We start from the raw sequence: 18044 nt of genomic DNA, 5'->3' as shown, positions 1-18044 counted from the left end.
TCCCCCACAGACAACAAGGGACAACTGTACTGAGAATCTTGAGTAGATCCAGAACCTGAGGAATCGGCGTTTCCCTGGATGCTCAATGTCTGTGTCGAGTGAGGTTGACCTGAAGTGAGGTGGATGGAGATGTCCTTTCCATCTCTGCCCCTTTCCCGCCCTTATCCTTACTGTCTATGATCCCAGGGAGCTCAGAGCCTTCTGTCTGCAGAGCGAGGCCTCTACAAGAAGGCAAACCTTCTCCTGCTAATATGGACCAATTCTTACAGCAACACTTCAAAATCGATCGATGTTACAAACTCTTGTCTGTGTCCTCTACATAAAACCTTTCCCCGCAAGGGAGAGAGTAGGGCAGAGAGGTGAAGAGGAATGGAAACTCCGCCACACCACCCCCCTGTACTAGAAACAGCAGCTGTGTCTCAGAAACAGGGTACTCAGGCTCTCTGGCTCCCAGATTAGAGAACAAGGCACAGAACGGCCCCTCCCCCAGAATCACGGGACCACAGACTTGGCAGATGCATCCAAGGGCACCCTGACTCCTCTGCCACGTGGATTGTTGACCCCAGCAATGACCAGCCCAATTAACAAGGATGTCAGGCTGTTTGGGGCCAGATCATTCCTGAGCCATGAAACAGTTAAGAAATATCCTGCCCCACTGGCTGCCGTGCTCATAAAGGTAAGACCCACGTGTACTTCCTTGTGGCTCCAAGACGCGCCGGCTGGCTCATTTGCTCACACCCAGCAGGCAGAGAAGGCAGCAGCAGGCAGGACCGCCACCCTCCCATGCAAATCACCCCCGGGAGTGCAGCTGGGCTCCTCCGGCTCCTCCTGGGCAATGCTCCTGGGGAGTCTGTGGGGAAGATGCCATCCAGGGCGCTGTGTGCTCTTCCTGGTCCTCGCCCTCCTGCTGGATGTGGTCGGCCTGGTCTTTTTACTGCTGGGGATCTTGGCCTCCCTGAGTTACTGGGACTTCTTCGTCTATACAGGTGCCCTGATCCTGGCTTTCAGCCTACTGTTCTGGGTCATCTGGTATTCCCTCAACATCGAGGTGTCTCCTGAGAAACTGGACCTGTAGTTTGGTCATGGGAAGAGGAGGTGAGACGCAGGTGCCGTACGCAGACATGTCTGTGGACCTGGGGCTCTTGGGCAGCAACACGTTGCCGCTTCCACCTAGCAAGCCCCGCCAGGACGAGGTGAGTGCACGTAAGACCTACCTGGCAGGGTGGCCAGAGAGGCTTGGACAAGCAGGGGCAAGACCAGGCCTGCTGAGGCTGCAAGAGCAAGTAGCCGGACACTGCGTCCCGACTGGGGATCCTGTGATCCCAGCCTCAGGTCCCGCTGGGGTGGCCAGCCAAGAGGACGTGGGGCAGGTGTTTTCTCCTCTGGGCCATTTTCCTCACGGAGGCTGGGAAGAGAGTCTCAACAGCCCCTTCCACCCCTGATAGGCCACGAATGATCCTGCCTACCAGGCAGAATGGGAAATTATCCCTTTAGCTTGGAACCTGGGGAGACAAAGACCCCATCTGGGTTCTCTGTTGGGAAGAATCTCTGCTGGGGAGAAAAGTCTTTAGCACGGGAGAGGATGGAAAGTTCCCCAATGACTCTTGTGCCCTTGCATGCATGAAGGGGTGTGAACTGGGCTATGGTAAAAGCAAACAGAGCAGAACCACCCAGAACGGCCCCTCGTATTCACTTCCTCTTCCACCTGCCCAGATGGGATACATGAAGGGGGGTAGGGACTACTTTGCCTCCATGCTCACTCAGTGCACACAACTCCTCTCTCTGCAGTGTTCCCACCCTACCCTCACTCACACACACACGCAGCCAATACATGTGCCCAGCCAGTCTCCAAGACCCAGAAGTCAGGGGACCTCGGCCTCGTGGATTTCATCAGCCGAGTTGCGCGTCACACCTCAGTCTATTGCGTGCAAGCAAAGAGGCAGATAGTTGTAAGATTTTTTCACATCAAGACAGAGTCCCAGTGATAGAGTGATCGGGTCCTGACAACGCTGAATTAGAGATGGACAGCTCTCTCCAGGGGACTGAAGTCAGAGCCCTAGTTCTTTGGGCAGCCGTACCCTCCTCCCCAGGTGGGCCCAACCTGCACGCAGGTGTTTCCAGGCACTCCCATTTCTTACTCCGTGACCAGAAGTAAGAGCAAAGGCCGTTGCTGAGTTGAAAGAAGGAAACAATGATTGTGTGTTTTGTGGGGGATTACACCTGACTCTCAGAACTCAGAGAAAAGAGCAGCAAACTTAGGAGATCTCAGTAGCGTAAGGTAAGCCCATACCTAGTAAATGATGTAGAAGGAGATGAGCAGTCAGTCCCACTCTGATCTTCGACACTTGTTAGCTGGGTGATGGTGGCCAGGTTACACTCTCTGAGCCATGGGATTGTCATCTATAAGATGAAGAGAATAGTTCCAGCCCTTATTGCTGAAAGGATCAAAAAGAGATAAGGCAGGGAAAGGCTGTACAATTGATGTGGTTCCTACACCAGATGTCAAGCATACAAAATGCATAATCTGGGATGAGTTAACTGACCCAGAGTCCAAATGTGAAGTACCTTGGTGTCTCTCAAATTGGTAGTGGTGGGGGTCAACTCACACTTTGCATCATGAAACTTCAGAGCGAAAAGGGGCCCTGATTTGTGTGCTGGTACGTTGGAATGTGTCAGGCACTGTGCAAGACACTGGGGATAAGAAATCAGACGCATGGACCAGGCACAGTGGCTCACGCCTGTAATCCCAGCACTTCAGGAGGACGAGGTAGGTAGATTACTTGAAGTCAGGAGTTCAAGACCGGCCTGGGCAACATGGTGAAACCCCATCTCCACCAAAAATACAAAAAAATTAGCCATGCATGGTGATGCACACCTGTAAACCTGGCTATTCAGGAGGTTGAGACAGAAGGATTGCTGGAGCCCGGGAGGTACAGGCTGCTGGGAGCAGAGATTGCACCACTGCACTCCAGCCTGGGTGGCAGAGTGAGACCTGTCTCAATTAAAAAAAAAAAAAAAAAAAAGACACGACACGGGGGCTTTACCATCTGGTGAGAAAGACAGACACTCACCAAAGATTCACACTTACAGAAGTACAATAGCAAAGTCAGGTCTGCACTAGGAAGGAGAGGAGCATCCTCCCACAAGAATATTCAATAGAGAAACTGACCCAGAAGATGGAGTCAGGGAAGGCTTCCTGGAGGAGGTGATGTTAGGCTGAATGCCAAAGGAAGGGTGGGAGGTGAATGGAAAGTCTTTCAGGGAGAGGCAATGGCTTGGGCAAAGGCCCTGGGATAACAGGAAATAAAAGACGACAGGGAGATTGAAGGGCAGAGAGCAAATGTCGGAAAGAGTTGGAGCTCCGTGGTAGACAAAGGCCAGGTCTCGCAGGGCCTCGAGGGCCTTCTGAAGGATTTTGGTCATTACTTGAAGAACAATAAGAATCCATTGAAGAGATATAAGCAGAGGTAGGGGCTTAACGTAATTGGACCTATGTTTCCAAAAGACCACCCCAGCCACAGTATAGATTATTATGGTTACGATTATTACCAGCTGAAACCCATTTTGGGAGCCAAGACAAGTGCCCAAACAACACAGAGCCCCCAGGGTGAGGCTCCGGGCCCTGAACAGCCTTCCCTCATTGAACAGAAGTTCAGTAGCCCAGCGTTGAAGAGCATGGGCCATACCTAGACTGCCTGGCTTGAATCCAGTCTTATTCCTTTCTAGCAACGTGACTTGGGGCAAGTTACTTCACCTCTCCACGCCCCATTACTCCAAATATGTAAAATGGAGATGGTGCTAATAATAGCCACTACATCATAAGGATGTTGCACAGATTAGGTGGATTAATATTTGTTCAGCACTATGCAAGTGATGACTAAATAAAGCGTCTGTCACGACACAGGTAGCCAGCACATTACGGAGGGTGAGGCCCTGAAGCATTATGATCAATTCTAATGGCAATGTACATCAGGATTTTTCAGTAGATACGAGAATGGATGCTGCCACAGAATGCCAGGGTTTTGTCCTGGTTCAAAGAAACTTTGGAAGTTTTAATAAGTTCTTTATTGTATGCTTTACCGAACCGCCATCCCGACACATTTCAGGGATGGCCCAGAGGGACAGATTCGTGTGTGCTGAGACCTGCTGTTCAGGACGTTGCTCACTTACGGGGCTGCCCAACCCTCCTCCACCCCATGGCCTTGGGCGAGTCATTTTACTTCCCTTTAGAGTTAAAGATGTGGTTTCTGGCCGGGCATGGTGGCTCATGCCTGTAATCCCAGCACTTTGGGAGGCCGAGGCGGGCGGATCACGAGGTCAGGAGATCGAGACCATCCTGGCTAACACGGTGAAACCCTGTCTCTACTAAAAATACAAAAAATTAGCCAGGCGTGGTGGCAGGCACCTGTAGTCCCAGCTACTCCAGAGGCTGAGGCAGGAGAATGGCGTGGACCCTGGAGGCGGAGTTTGCAGTGAGTCGAGATCGTGCCACTGCACTCCAGCCTGGGCGACAGAGCAAGACTCCATCTCAAAAAAAAAAAAAAAAAAGATGTGGTTTCTAAGGGAGGTTTCAAACTGTGCTCTGCCAATGTCCCTGGAAGGGAATTGGTCCTGGGGTAAGGGGGAGAGTGAGGGGACAGGAATCCAGCAGCCCTACCCACCCCACAACACACATTTCACCCAGAACAGTGGAGCTCTCAGCAGCTTTGCACATTAAACTGTCACATAAGACTTTACATGAACACAAGCTTCTGATGCCCAAAAATATTTGAAAAGCAGCTCATCTCAGTTCCCCTACAGCCTACAACCTTTGGTCTGCATGTCAACGCCAGACATATTCATGATTTACGGGCAGATTGTAACTGGCTTTGCTAGTTCTCTCATTCTCAGAGCGGGGTAAAAAGGAAGAATGTGGGTTCCCTGCATTCAGAGCTGACGCCCACATTCCTAGCTCAGCCTTCAGAGGCTCTGTCGGATGAGGTTGAGGCCGGGCACAATGGCTCATGACTATAATCCCAGCACTTTTGGAGGCCAAGGCCAGAGGATCACTTAAGGCCAGAAGTTGGAGACCAGCCTGGCCAACATAGTGAAACCGGGTCTTTACTGAAAATACAAAAAATAGCCAGGCATTGTGGCGTGTGCCTGTAATCCCAGCCACTTGGGAGGCTGAGGCAGGAGAATAGCTTGAACCCGGGAAGCAGAGATTGCAGTGAGCCAAGATCGTGGCACTGCACTCCAGCCTGGGCGGCAGAGCAAGACTCCATCCCAAAGAAAAGAAAAAAAACAATGAGGTTGATAGGACCTGCCCCCACCCTGCCCCAGAGATGAGGAGGTCCCATGACAGGTCAGGACAAGGCAGGGGCCTGGCTGCCCCGCAAGCCCTCCACCCACAGCCTCTGCGGTTCTCCAGAGACAAGGGGGCAGGGTGGCCGCTAAACTTCAGAGGCTCCCCCCAGGAAGTTTCAGGGCTGAAACCCACTTTTATAGTGGCTCACTTTTTTCTTTTTTTTTGAGATGGAGTCTCACTCTGTCGCCCAGGCTGGAGTGCAGTAGCCGGATCTCAGCTCACTGCAAGCCCCGCCTCCCAGGTTTACGCCATTCCTCTGCCTCAGCCTCCCGAGTAGCTGGGACTACAGGCGCCCGCCACCTCGCCCAGCTAGTTTTTTTGTACTTTTTAGTAGAGACGGGGTTTCACCATGTTCGCCAGGATGGTCTCGATCTCCTGACCTCGTGATCCGCCTGTCTCGGCCTCCCAAAGTGCTGGGATTACAGGCTTGAGCCACCGCGCCCGGCTGTGGCTCACTTTTATAGACCAACTGTGCTCCGAGAGAGACAGAATGCCATTTCATTTTACCACTTGGTTGCTGTATTTTCAGATTTTTTCTTTCTCCATTTTCCACTTCTTGGTCATTTCCTGCAGATAAAGGGAAGTCCCCAGGCTAAGTCAGATGCAGACTCTTGTCCTTTTTTAATAGGGTGTCCAAGACTACACACCCGAAGAATACACACGCACCAACACTCCACACACATACACACACCCTCTTCTACTACACGTGTTCATGCACACACAAACACGTTCCCCACACACTCACACCTACCACGCACACACCCAGAAACACACACAGAAACAAACACACCTGCTCCCACCCCAACCAAAACCAAAAGGCATGGAAGGCTCACAGCCTTGAGCCTTGGAAATTGAAACTTGTTCCTCCACTTAGACTTTTCCAACAGGCAGCCTCTCCCCTCTGCCCACAGAGGAGGCCAGTGGAGCTGCCAAGTCAGCTCAAAGGTGAGCCTGGTAAAAAGCCCTCCTCTCCTGCTCAACGAGTCATGCCACACGTAGACACGGTGCCAGGGCTGTGTGGAGGAGCAAACGTTTCTCTAATCTCTCCAGGGATTTTTAATGTAAGGCAAGAGATAAAGCATGTGCATGATACTTCACCAAGTTTCCATGGGAAAATGCATTGTGGGAGATAAGCACAGTCTTGCCAGGGCTCTGAACGCTGAGAGGAGGCACAGAAACCTCCTGGCTGGGGGAAGCGTGCTGTGTGTGGTTCTGGCCAGGCTCCTGAGGAACAGGTAAGAACGTGACAAGCAGAGATGGCACAGGGACAAGCAGTGGTGAGTGGTGGGGAGAGGGGCAGTCCAGGCAAAAGGAAGGACTGCAGAAACGAAACAATTAGGCTGTCCAGGAAAAGCTGAGCAGGCACATTTGTCTGGGGGTCGGGGTCTTCAGCGCTGGCTGTGCAGGACTTTGATCGCCAGATGAGGATTCTGACACTAGGCAAGGAGGGAGGAGCCTTCAATGGCGTCACATACCAGAGAGCAGCATCATCAAACTTTGTAGAAGAGTAACTCAGCATCATGTGCAGAATGGATGAGGGAGAAGCAGCTGAAAGACATCGAGGTCATTCAGCAAGCTCAGATGGCAGGTAATAAAAGGGCTCAAGCTGAAATGATGGCCATGGAGGGGAGAGGAGAAGAGCAGAGACTGCACGAGTGGAGAACAGCCTGTCCTGTTCCACAGTGGGTCAGGGGTGGCATTGTCAAAGACTTCAGAAAGTGCCCCCGGGGCCTGGAATGAGGGGGGTCAGAAGAAGGCATGAGTTTGTTTACGATGATTCATATTCTTTTGAACATGCAGAGTTTGATATGCAAATGGTGTATGAGCAGAACTACCTAACTGGCATTGAATGTGCAGATTTTAAACTCAGAAGAAAGATCAGATGTGGAGGGAGAGGTTAGGGGTGAGAAACATGTGGATGAGATTACAGAGGGTGAGGAGGTAGAGAGAAAAGGGATTGGGAGAGTTAGGAAGGAAGGAAGGAAGGAAGGAAGGAAGGAAGGAAGGAAAGGATGGAGGGAGGGAGGAAGGAAGGAAGGAAGGAATGGAAGGAGGGAGGGAGGGAGGGAGGGAGGGAAGGGAGGGAGCGGGGGAAGGAAGGGAGGGAGAGAGGAAGAAAGGAGAAAAGAACACTAAGATTCACTGAACCAGGCCCTAGGGTTGCACATTATCCCATTTCACCCTGTCAACAAGGCCATGAGGAAAGTATTATCATCATCATCATCATTATTATTCCCCTCTCTTACAGGTAAGGATAATAAGGTGTATGGAGGTTAAGTAACTTGCCCGACATAATGGAACTAGGCAGTGATCGAGCCAGACTGTAAAACCAGCTATATCTGATTATAAAACCAGGTTTATGCTCTTTCCATAAGACCAGGGGTAGGCAACTACAAGCTATGGGCCAAGTCTGACCCACCTCCTGTTCTTGTAGATAGTGTTTTATTGGAACACAGCCTGACTCATTCACTCGCATATTATCTATGGCTGTTTCATGCTAGAGTGGCAGGTAACACAGACCATGTGGCCTGCAGAGCCTATGATATTCACTACCTGGCTCTTTACAGAAAACATTTGACATAGCCCCTGGCCTAGCCATGTATGTTTCCTATAGGAGCCTGGTCAGAACCTTGAGCCATGCCTGCATGTGGGGAACGGGAAAATGAAGGCAGATGGAAGAGCCCAAATGGAAGTTCCCAGTAATAATAAGGAAGAGACGTTATGCCAGTGGCAAAGAGGACAAAGGACATCTTATCAAGAGTGAGGAGAACTGACCATCAAACGCTTCAAAGCCACCAAAAAAAGGCTGAAGCCTAAGGAAAGGCAGCTAGGCAGACCTGGCAATGTGCCTTTCTCAGTAAATGGTGGGGATAGAAATCAGATGATGCTACTTATCGGGTGGTTGAAGATGGGTGAGGAGTGAGTGCAGATTCATCTTCAAAGTATTTGGTGAAGAGATTAAGAGGGTAGAGCAGTCACCTGCTGGCATAACCGTGCTAAGGTGGGAATTTTTAGGGAAAGGATATAGAACATTGAGCAAGACAGTAAGTGGAAGAGGAAGGCAGCAGAGAGGAAAAGAAGATGCTGAAGTGATAGATGAAGATGAACCTGTGATCACATCCAAGGCAGAGGTTGAGGCAGAAGCCAGCGAACAGAGAGAGGTAGGCATCAGCTTTGCCTGCAAGGAACGGCAAGGAGAGGAAACTAAGATTTGATGAGAATCTTGGTATTTATTAAGCCAATCACTTATTTTCATGATCTCATTCATTGCTTACAACTCTATGAGTGAGGGATTCACATTTCCATTTTGCAAGCAAAGGAAGCTGAGTCTCGTGTGGTTTCAGGGCTAGCCCAAGGTACCAGTGCCATGGAGAGGCTGCTCTAGGATTCAAACCTACATCTGGCAACTCTAAAGACTATGCTGGTTTCACACACACACACAGGCTTGAAATTGATGGATTTGGGTTGGGGGCTGATCCATTTTATCTTCCTTTGTTCAACACAGGTCCCATCTGATGGAGGAGAATCAATTCAAGGAGATGCCCTCCCTTTACAGCACACCCTTTAACAGCATCCGGGAGGAACGAGAGGCTGCAATGCTGAGGCTTTCAAAGTATTTACCAGGATGCCCGAGAACGGCCGTGATGCCAGGCTTCTGGCAGGTTCCAGGATCCATCACAAGCCCAGCATCTCTGCACCAGATCTGACATGGCTGCTGCTGTCCCAGCTCTTTATGAAGGGCCTTAGTAGCTATCAAGTTTTTATGGCAGGAGCCCTGCCGGGGGCTTAGACACCAAAAGAGAAGTCTCATCCTTTGCAGTTCTTCTTGTGAAGAAGAACTTTCTTCCCTTTAGAAAAACAATGAGAACCAAGCACAAGCACCAAAGTCCAAATGGGATCTCCTGAGAGCGCATGTCAAGCAGGATTGTTGCTGTTTCTCCTCATTGGCTCTTTGGACAGACTGTGTGAGCTCCTGGAGGGTTCCACCGTATCTCCCCTTTGATACTGACCAGTTGGCACATGCCGACATATTCCAACGTGTTGATTGCAAACGTGAACGTGCAGTCAGTGCTGTGGGCAGGAGGATTCTCTCCTCCTCAGTGGGGCCACACTTTGCACTATTAGTGCAGCTCCACTTGTTTGCACAGCCTGGCCATGCAATGGCTCATATTGAGCTTTTAGCCAACTGAAACCCCCTGCGTGTTTTTCTGACAAGCCAGCCAGGCCTCTGCTATGCTGTCCTTGTGTCTTTCATTTGAGACCTGAAGGGCAGGACTGTTCTTATCTTAAGTTACAGCTGGTTGAGTCCAGCCCAAGGACAGCAACTCTGAGAGTCAGGCCTCATAGGCTAACCACATAGATGTGCTCTGCTTCGTGACCCACCAGAGCCCGACCTGCCCCACTAATTTATATTTCCCCTGGTCTAATTTTGTACTTTTTATTTATATTTCGCCCTTAAAGTGCATGTGTCTCTTATAAGCTGCCTCCGATCTTTCATGGTACAAGGTGGTTACCTAAATAAAGAAGGAGATTTGGCCTTTGTTTTCATGTAGCAGGACATATTTGCGAGTCTTCGTGATCTCATAACAGTTCTCCTAGTTTTAGGATATCCTCTTCCCATTTGTTTAACCTGCCTTGGTGCAAATCCTGTAATCTTGCACTCAGTACAGTGCCTCCAGGGAAGGAACACGTAGAACACAGTGTGATGAAGACAGAGCAAGGCCGAGCGCGGTGGCTCACGCTTGTAATCCCAGCACTTTGGGAGGCCGAGGTGGGTGGATCACGAGGTCAAGAGGTGGAGATGGTCCTGACCGACATGATGAAACCCCGTCTCTACTAAAAATACAAAAATTAGCTGGGCATGGTGGTGCACGCCTGTAGTCCCAGCTACTTGGGAGGCTGAGGCAGGAGAATCGCTTGAACCCAGGAGGCAGAGGTTGCAGTGAGCCGAGATCATGCCACTGCACTCCAGCCTGGCGACAGAGTGAGACTCTGCCTCAAAAAAAAAAAAAAAGACAGAGCACAGGTTATCCTGACACCATGAAATCTTCTGGCATCTCTGTGCTCTGCCACCAGCCTAGTATCTCTGAATTGAGCTGGACTCAGAAACCCAAAGAGCTATCACAAAAGAACATTTGGAATTAAGAAGAAAGATTTCCTTCCTACTCAGAATCTCCCCCAACCACCTTCACTTGTAATCCTCTCCATCTTCCCAGTTCGAAGTTTCTTGCTGTGTCTGAGCTGACTGTACACCGTGAGGGGCCAGAGCCTCTTACTTGGGGTTCTGAAGTTCACAGGGAAGGAAAAGTCACGTATAATCAAAATCACTCTGAAAAATTCCTTGGGAAGACATTCTGTTGGAGGCCACATGACTTCTCTTAATGAGACCAGCATAGTTGTTTTGTTTTGTTTTAATTCTAGAAGCGGAACCGTTTTCTGTTTTCTTTGGGTACCAAATGCAATCATTGGCTTTCACTGAGTAGAAGCCACATTGTTTAAAATACGCAAATCTTAAAAAACCAGGATCACACTTAGGCCACAGCGCATGTTTACATCTAAGAGAGACTGAAGGAGCTGAGAGTGGCTGAGCAGCAGGTTCCGACCTTACATGTCACACTCACTCTAGGGAATTTCCCGCACTGTTTACGTCATCCTCTCTCCACACTTGGGCTGTCAGTCTGCAAGTTAAATGCATATATGATGGTTCTCCATATAGAGCCTTTGTTCGACCCAATTAGAGGTCATGCTGTTTGGCAGGATGACAATAGAATAAATCTGTGATCATAGGAGTAAGGGGTGAATTAAATGCAGTCCCCACGGATTACTTAGTAGTCACTAAATTAGCCTGCAGGAAGAAAAGGGAGGCCCACAGAGGAGGATTTCCTGGAATTTATCGTTGACCACCCAGCAACCACATTTAAGAAGTGAAACTGACAGGGCCACCTAGACAGTGCATGTGGAAACTGCAGGGCAATCCCTCCAGGGCAAGGCTTGCTCCGTACCTAAGCATCTATGAGGACACCACTCAGAGACTCCTTATAGTACAGAATTAGAGGACACGAGCCCTGAAACCATCTTGTTTTTGTTTTTGTGTTTTTGAGAAGGAGTTTCATTCTTTCACCCAGGCTGGAGGACAGTGGCACAATCCTGGCTCACTGCAACCTCCGCCTTCTGGTTTCAAATGATTCTCCTGCCTCAGTTACCTGAGTAGCTGGGATTACAGGCGCCCGCCACCACGCCCGGCTTATTTTTGTATTTTTAATAGAGACAGGGTTTCACCATGTTGGCCAGACTGGTCTCGAACTCCTGACCTCGTGATCCGCCCGCCTCGGCCTCCCAAAGTGCTGGGATTACATCTTAAAAACCACAGAGCCATGCTCCTCCAACTGTATGCAAATCACCTGGGGATCTTGATAACTGCACATTCACTGTGGCTCAAGCTTGTCATCCCAGCACTTTGGGAGGCCAATGTGGGTGGATCACTTGAGTCCAGGAGTTTGAAACCAGCATGGGCAACATGATGAAACTCATGGTGGCACATGCCTGTAATCCCAGCTACTTGGGAGGCTGAGGCAGAAGGATCACTGGAGCCTGGGGTAGTTGAGGCTGCAGTGAGCCATGATTGTGCCACTGCACTCCACCCGGGTGACAGAGTGAGATCCTGTCTCAAAAAAAAAATAAATAAATAAATTACAGATTCAGATTCATTAGGTCTGGGGAGGGGCCTGAGACTCCACATTTCTAACAAGCTCCCAGGCCGTGCTGCTGCTACTGGTTCCTGAGACACTTTGAAGAGAGAGGCTCTCAAGCAACCCCATCATTTCAGGGGTAAGGAAACTGAAACCACAGGTAAAGCGGCTTCACCAAGTTCAAGCAACTGAAAAGTGACAGATCCAGGTCTGCAGCCCAGGTCTCCAGGCTGCCAGTCAAGGCCTCTTTCCTCTCCTTAAATGGCTGACCGGCTTCTCCCAAGCGCTGCTGAGCCTTAGGAGAACAGGCAAGCGAGCAGCTCAGCAGCTGTGGAACTGAGGCACACTCATACTGCAGGTGAGCCATGCACCTTCCCCCCTTGGGCCTCACCCTGACTGTGCCGAATGAGCAGGCCTCCACGCTGCTCTGTGTCACTTCAGATGCCACAGCACTGAGCCCATGGGTGCCCCTCAAGCAGAGCAGGGAGGGAGGAGGAAATAGGTGGGCACACAATGCCACCAGGCAGGGCCACATTGAGCCGGACTATGTCTGATCTGGACTCGTTCTCCCAGAAGGCTCTCCACCAAAGGGGCTGGGCATGGGGAGCCTCCTACTGTTCCCCAGGCCCACCTCATGGCCCCTCCTCCTGTTCATTCCCTCTGGAGGCAATTGGGCCTTTTCAGTGACCTGAACTCTGTCCATCCTGCCACTTACAGGCTGAGTGACTATAGGTAGCCCTCTCGTATTAGGAGGTAATAATAATGACATTACAATCACAAGTGATCCAGCACCGGTCTTCAGGACTTCTGCGGCCTCCTAAATTGGCAAATACCTTAGAAGGTATCATGCCTCACACCTGTAATCCCAGCACCTTGAGAGGCCTGGGCAGGTGGTCAGGAGTTCGGTCAGGAGAACTCCTGAGGTCGGGAGTTCGAGACCAGCCTGACCAACATGGTGAAATCCCTTCTCTACTAAAAATACAAAATTAGCCAGGTATAGTGGCTCATGCCTGTAATCCCAGCTACTCAGGAGGTTGAGGCAGGAGAATCGCTTGAACCCAGGAGGTGGAGGTTGCGGTGAGCCGAGATCGTGCCATTGCACTCCAACAGCAAAACTCCATCTCAAAAAAAAAAAGAGAGAAAAGAAATCAAAATGTAGAGCTGTACATCTTAGGCCATCTCCTCCTGATTCTAGGGCTATAAACCTGGTATTTTCAAAGCTATTTAAAGTAAGGTCTGCCATAATGATCAAGTCCACATTTCTCACAACCTCATCGCCATGGCTTATTGCAGGACCACAGGACCCACGAAACCAGGGGAAGGCGGTCACAATAGGTGGAAGGGCAGCCCACCCCCCAGTCAGTAGCCTCGAAGCCCCTCAGACTGAAATTACTCATCTCTCAGTGAAATTACAGTACGGTGGAGGAAGGGGAGCTTATCCTGGCTGGATCACAAGCTGACCATCACCGTTGAGGCAGGCTCAGAAATGTATTTGCATAAAGGATCGAAGAGCCTCCTGGGTAAAAACAAACCCTAAGGGTACAGGGAGTCTGGCCTAGTAGCAGAAACCTCACACAGGTATGTTCAGCTTCCTTTACCTTCCAGCTATGTTTGTTCTCAGGGAAAAAGGGCTGCAAGAAGGCATAGACTGAACTGGGGTGGGCGAAACATACTCTATATGATACTGGGATATCATCTCAGCACTTGAAGGCATCCAACATACACTTGTGTTTGTTCCTGGTAGACACAGTAATAATCTGGCAGAAAAATAAAACAATAGGCGCCAACTAATAGCTGACTGAACTTGCTTAAGAGCTGAATCAGTTCTTCCAAGACTCCCAGAAGTTACTTGGTAGGGCAGGCACACAAGGGGAATAGATGCCAGCCAGGAAAACAAGGATGACGAAAAAACCCACCCCTTATCAGGGGTATTGGGAAGAAAGGCTCAGAAACCAGAAGCTGAATATGAACCTGGGAATGCCCAAAGCTTTGCTGTGTGAGCCAGTGCTATGCACAGATCCAAGGACTAAACAAAGGGAATGGCCAGGAGCAGGTGCCTCTGACTTTACAGCAGCCACATGGTCGCAGGCTTCCATGCATTCCTTTATTCAACAAATGGTCACCTCAGACCTCATTCCAGCCTGGGTCCCAAAGACTGACTCAACCGGAACGTGGAAGGTTCCTTAGCATTTGACGATGGTAACTTTTAGAAAAGGAAGAGAGAAGTAAGGTGCAGATTCCCACTGGGGCCACCCTGCCATCAGACATCTCTGCCACACCCCATACTGCACTGGTCTGTGTGTACCCAAATCCCCCAAGCCATTATTTGCATGCCATTTCTACACACTATTTTATAAGTTAACACCTTAAATGCCAAATGTGGCCCAGCTCTGCTTTCCAAGTGTAGGCACCCAGTTTACTATTATCTCTTTCTTTCCTTTCCTTTCTTGTTTCTCTTTCTTCAAACTGGCTGCTCCTGCACCAGCCCCAGCCCTCGAGAACAACTCCTACCAATTTCACCTACTTCACTTCCAGCCAAAGCCACAGGCTTATCCCACGGTGAAAAGGACAGAGGCCCTCCACCAATGCTTTTTTTGTGTGTTGGGCATATACCCAACACACACAGCCTCAGGTTGGATGTCCTCTCGCCCCTGACTCCATCTTTCTGACTAATCCCCTCCACCCCGCATCAATCTGGGACTCTGTGGCCCTCCTTTCCCAAGTTCACATCTACCTCCCTAGCTGCAGCTATTCAGAATCTGAACTCTGACCCCTGCCCAGAACCTCTCACTCTAAAGAAGAGTCCAAGGCTACAACCTAATGCTAGGCCTCTGTAGCTCCCTGGGAACAACAGAGCAGTGATTCTCAAAGCGCTGTCCCTGGACCAGTAGCCTCAGTCTCCCTTAGGAGCTTGTTAGAAATGCAAAGACTTTAGCACTCGGTAGGGTAACCAACTCATCCCAGTCTCCCCAGGGCTTTCTTGGTGTCAGTACTGAAAATTCCACATCCTGAGAACCCTGATCAGTCCTGGGCAAGCCAGGCTGGCAGGTCATCCTAACTTTATCCTGGATCTGCTAAAGGAGCAGCTCCGGGGGTGGGGGTCAGCCATGGGTATTCAACAAGCCCTCCAGGGGATTCTGATGCCCGCTCAGGTCTTAGAACTTCACCTTACAGGGTTTTTGATGCTGAACTTGTGCCTGCCTGAGGGCTGCCCTCTGGGTAAACCCCTCTTGTCCATCTTCTCTTTGGGCACAGGAAAACAAACCTTGTCACTTGGAGTCCTCCCAGACTGCACTAGCCCCAAGCAGCTCTATCAGCTGTGAAGAATCTCAAGTCCTGTCCAGCTCATACCGTCTTAAGTCACCTGCAATGGGTGTCCTCACCAGCTAGGGGGGTGAACTCATTTCTCCTCCCATCTCTTTCACATTTCAATTTTCAAGAAAATCGAGTTCCCCTTTGTTTGGGAGAAAAGTCACGTGGGATGGGGGAGCTTGCTGGGCCTGGTGTACAAAAAAGGAGGGAAGAGGAAGGAGAGGGGTCTGGGTCGGGTGGGGGAAGCGTGAAAGGTATTGAGGGAATGACATTGATGAAGGGAGGATTGAAAGAAGGCTGGGATGGAGAACAGTGGTGGCAAAGCCATGAAAGAGAGAAAGTGAGATGGGAGTAAATGGGAAAAGGTGTGTTTCCAGTGGACCAGCCACGGCAGCAGGCCCTGGGACCTTGTGAGACATACACACTTTCAGTCTCACCTCAGACCTACTTAATCACAAACTCTGGGACGGGTCCCTGTGTCTGCATTTTAAGAAGTCTTCCCGGCCGGGCGCGGTGGTTCATGCCGGTAATCCCAGCACTTTGGGAGGCTGACATGGGCAGATCACGAGGTCAGGAGATTGAGACCATCCTGGCTAACATGGTTAAACCCCACTTCTACTAAAAATACAAAAAATTAGCTGGGTGTGGTGGTGCATGCCTGTAATCCCAGTTACTCGGGAGGCTGAGGCAGGAGAATCGCTTGAACCCGGGAGACAGAGGTTGCAGTGAGCCGAGATCGCACCACTGCACTCCAGCCGGGGTGACAGAGTGAGACACCTTCTCAAAAAAAAAAAAAAAAAAAAAAAAAGCCGGGCGCGGTGGCTCAAGCCTGTAATCCCAGCACTTTGGGAGGCCGAGACGGGCGGATCACGAGGTCAGAAGATCGAGACCATCCTGGCTAACACAGTGAAACCCCGTCTCTACTAAAAAATACAAAAAACTAGCCGGGCGGGGTGGCAGGCGCCTGTAGTCCCAGCTACTCGGGAGGCTGAGGCAGGAGAATGGCGTGAACCCGGGAGGCGGAGCTTGCAGTGAGCTGAGATCCAGCCACTGCACTCCAGCCTGGGCGACAGAGCGAGACTCCGTCTCAAAAAAAAAAAAAAAAAAAAAAAAAAGGCTTCCCAGTGATTCTGATGCCAGCTACGGTTTGAGGACTGCTGGGCAGAACAACTGTATTTCTTTAAGCAAGCATCCTGCTCCCCTTAAGGCTACGTTTTCTCCTTGTTTTCACATTTCTGCCTGGTCATAGTGGCTCAGGAGAGAGAGATGGATTCTCCTAATGCGGGCTCTCTCAAATAACACCTCTTGTCACTGGCCTAAAGACTTCCTGAGTCACACATGGGGACAAATGACTGTGACATCTGCTTTTCCCTCCATGGCTCTCGCTGTGCCATTGGTCCCACCAGCCTAGGGCAGCTCTAGACTGGGGTGGCTCTGGTGCTGTGTCATTTCCAAATCTAGTCAATATCAAAACCCTCCTTTATAGTTTTATCTCCTGTCTCCCTTGTCTTGACATAAGTTGTCTGCCAACTGTAATCATTAAGGAATAATTAATTCATTTCCCCATGATTTATTAATCAAACATATCCATAACCCCATACCTGGGTATACAAAAAGCATCAAACTGATGTATTATGATTTCCATTAGCGTTTTTGAAACATTTAAAACTATCCATTGCAATTTCCATAAACCCTGGGGATCTGGGAAGAACCAACGAAACCAGAGATCTAGATCTCAAAGGCCTGTGTGAACAGAGGTAGCAAAAGAGGCAATCACTTAAACGCCTATTGGCTCTTGTCACTCTCCCCAACCCTCAGCTACTCAGGACTTTGTCCCCTTTCATAAACGCCACCCCTTCCCTTCTCTGGGAATCTCCAAATGGCATCTCATGTGGGCTCACAAACACAGCCAGTACTAACTCAGTGCGGTCTGTGGGCTGGCTGCTGCTTTGCCTGTTCCCGGCTGCTCAGTCTTTCTCAACCTGGCAGCCCCTACTAGACCCCACCTCCACCTCCTGCAAAATAGGGCTTCACTCTTCACCATTACATCCACCAGAAAATGCCAGACTGCATGGCAGTGTGGCAGAGTAGGGAGGCACCTTACCTTTTACCTTTTACTCCATTATACGCTTGTGCTTGCTCACTGTGTTTTAAATGTCCTCAGATCTTCAAGTATAATGGCATCGTTCTACCTGTGCCCAAGTGATCCCCTCTGTCACAGCAATCTCAGAGTCATGCTACTTGGGCCGCAGTATAATGCAAGTGCTAAAAAATTATATTTCCCATGTCCACCCCCAGGGCCCAGCTCACACAGGAATTCATGGCAGAGTGGAGCTGGGAGGCAGATGGAGCGATGGAGACCACATGCTCAGGATCCCTCTTCCCCTCCCATGACGAAGGCTTTGCCCCTGCTTCCAGCTGGAGGGGCCTGCCCTCTCCTTGCTTGGGATACTTGTCAACCAACACATGTTAACGACAGAGGAGAGAAGAATCAAGACCTAGGGATGGAGCTGGGAGAGGCCGGCCTCGAACAAGGAATATCTTGAAAGCTTATTTTTATCATTAAAGTGTGTATGAATGTCACCTTTTACTCCATTATACACTTGTGCTTGTTCACTGTGTTTTAAACATCCTCAGATCTTCAAGTATAATGACATCGTTCTACCTGTGGGTTTAACTTTCCTCCAGCCCAAAGA

The 18044-nt window shown here is 50.0% G+C and overlaps 1 protein-coding gene and 2 long non-coding RNA genes across 5 annotated transcripts in view; 1 reads left to right on the top strand and 2 right to left on the bottom strand.

The window, feature by feature from the left end:
- Positions 1-18044, bottom strand: part of LOC144335337 (uncharacterized) — a 273701-nt gene that overhangs the window by 197474 nt on the left and 58183 nt on the right. For all 3 annotated transcript variants that reach the window (XR_013406113.1, XR_013406114.1, XR_013406115.1), the window contains exon 3: positions 2291-2400. This is a non-coding gene — a long non-coding RNA (uncharacterized LOC144335337). The remainder of the gene's footprint in view (positions 1-2290; positions 2401-18044) is intronic.
- Positions 702-9899, top strand: LOC106993887 (transmembrane protein 238-like). The gene is made up of 2 exons (XM_077970380.1): positions 702-1193; positions 8853-9899. The coding sequence occupies exon 1, from the start codon at positions 836-838 to the stop codon at positions 1073-1075; it is 240 nt and encodes a 79-aa protein (XP_077826506.1). The 5' UTR covers positions 702-835; the 3' UTR covers positions 1076-1193; positions 8853-9899.
- On the bottom strand, positions 14480-16463 carry LOC144335339 (uncharacterized). The gene is made up of 2 exons (XR_013406118.1): positions 16329-16463; positions 14480-16191 (listed from the first exon to the last, which is right to left on the bottom strand). It is a non-coding gene; the product is annotated as an uncharacterized LOC144335339 (long non-coding RNA).

Source organism: Macaca mulatta, chromosome 16 (genome assembly GCF_049350105.2).
Source record: "Macaca mulatta isolate MMU2019108-1 chromosome 16, T2T-MMU8v2.0, whole genome shotgun sequence".
NCBI lineage: Eukaryota > Metazoa > Chordata > Mammalia > Primates > Cercopithecidae > Macaca > Macaca mulatta.
The sequence above is the reverse complement of the archived record's forward strand: the minus strand, read 5'-3'. Positions and strand labels throughout refer to the sequence as shown.

Bases quoted from the DNA above. Each gene is read 5' to 3' on its own strand.
- LOC106993887 (XM_077970380.1), top strand. From the start codon at position 836: ATGCTCCTGGGGAGTCTGTGGGGAAGATGCCATCCAGGGCGCTGTGTG.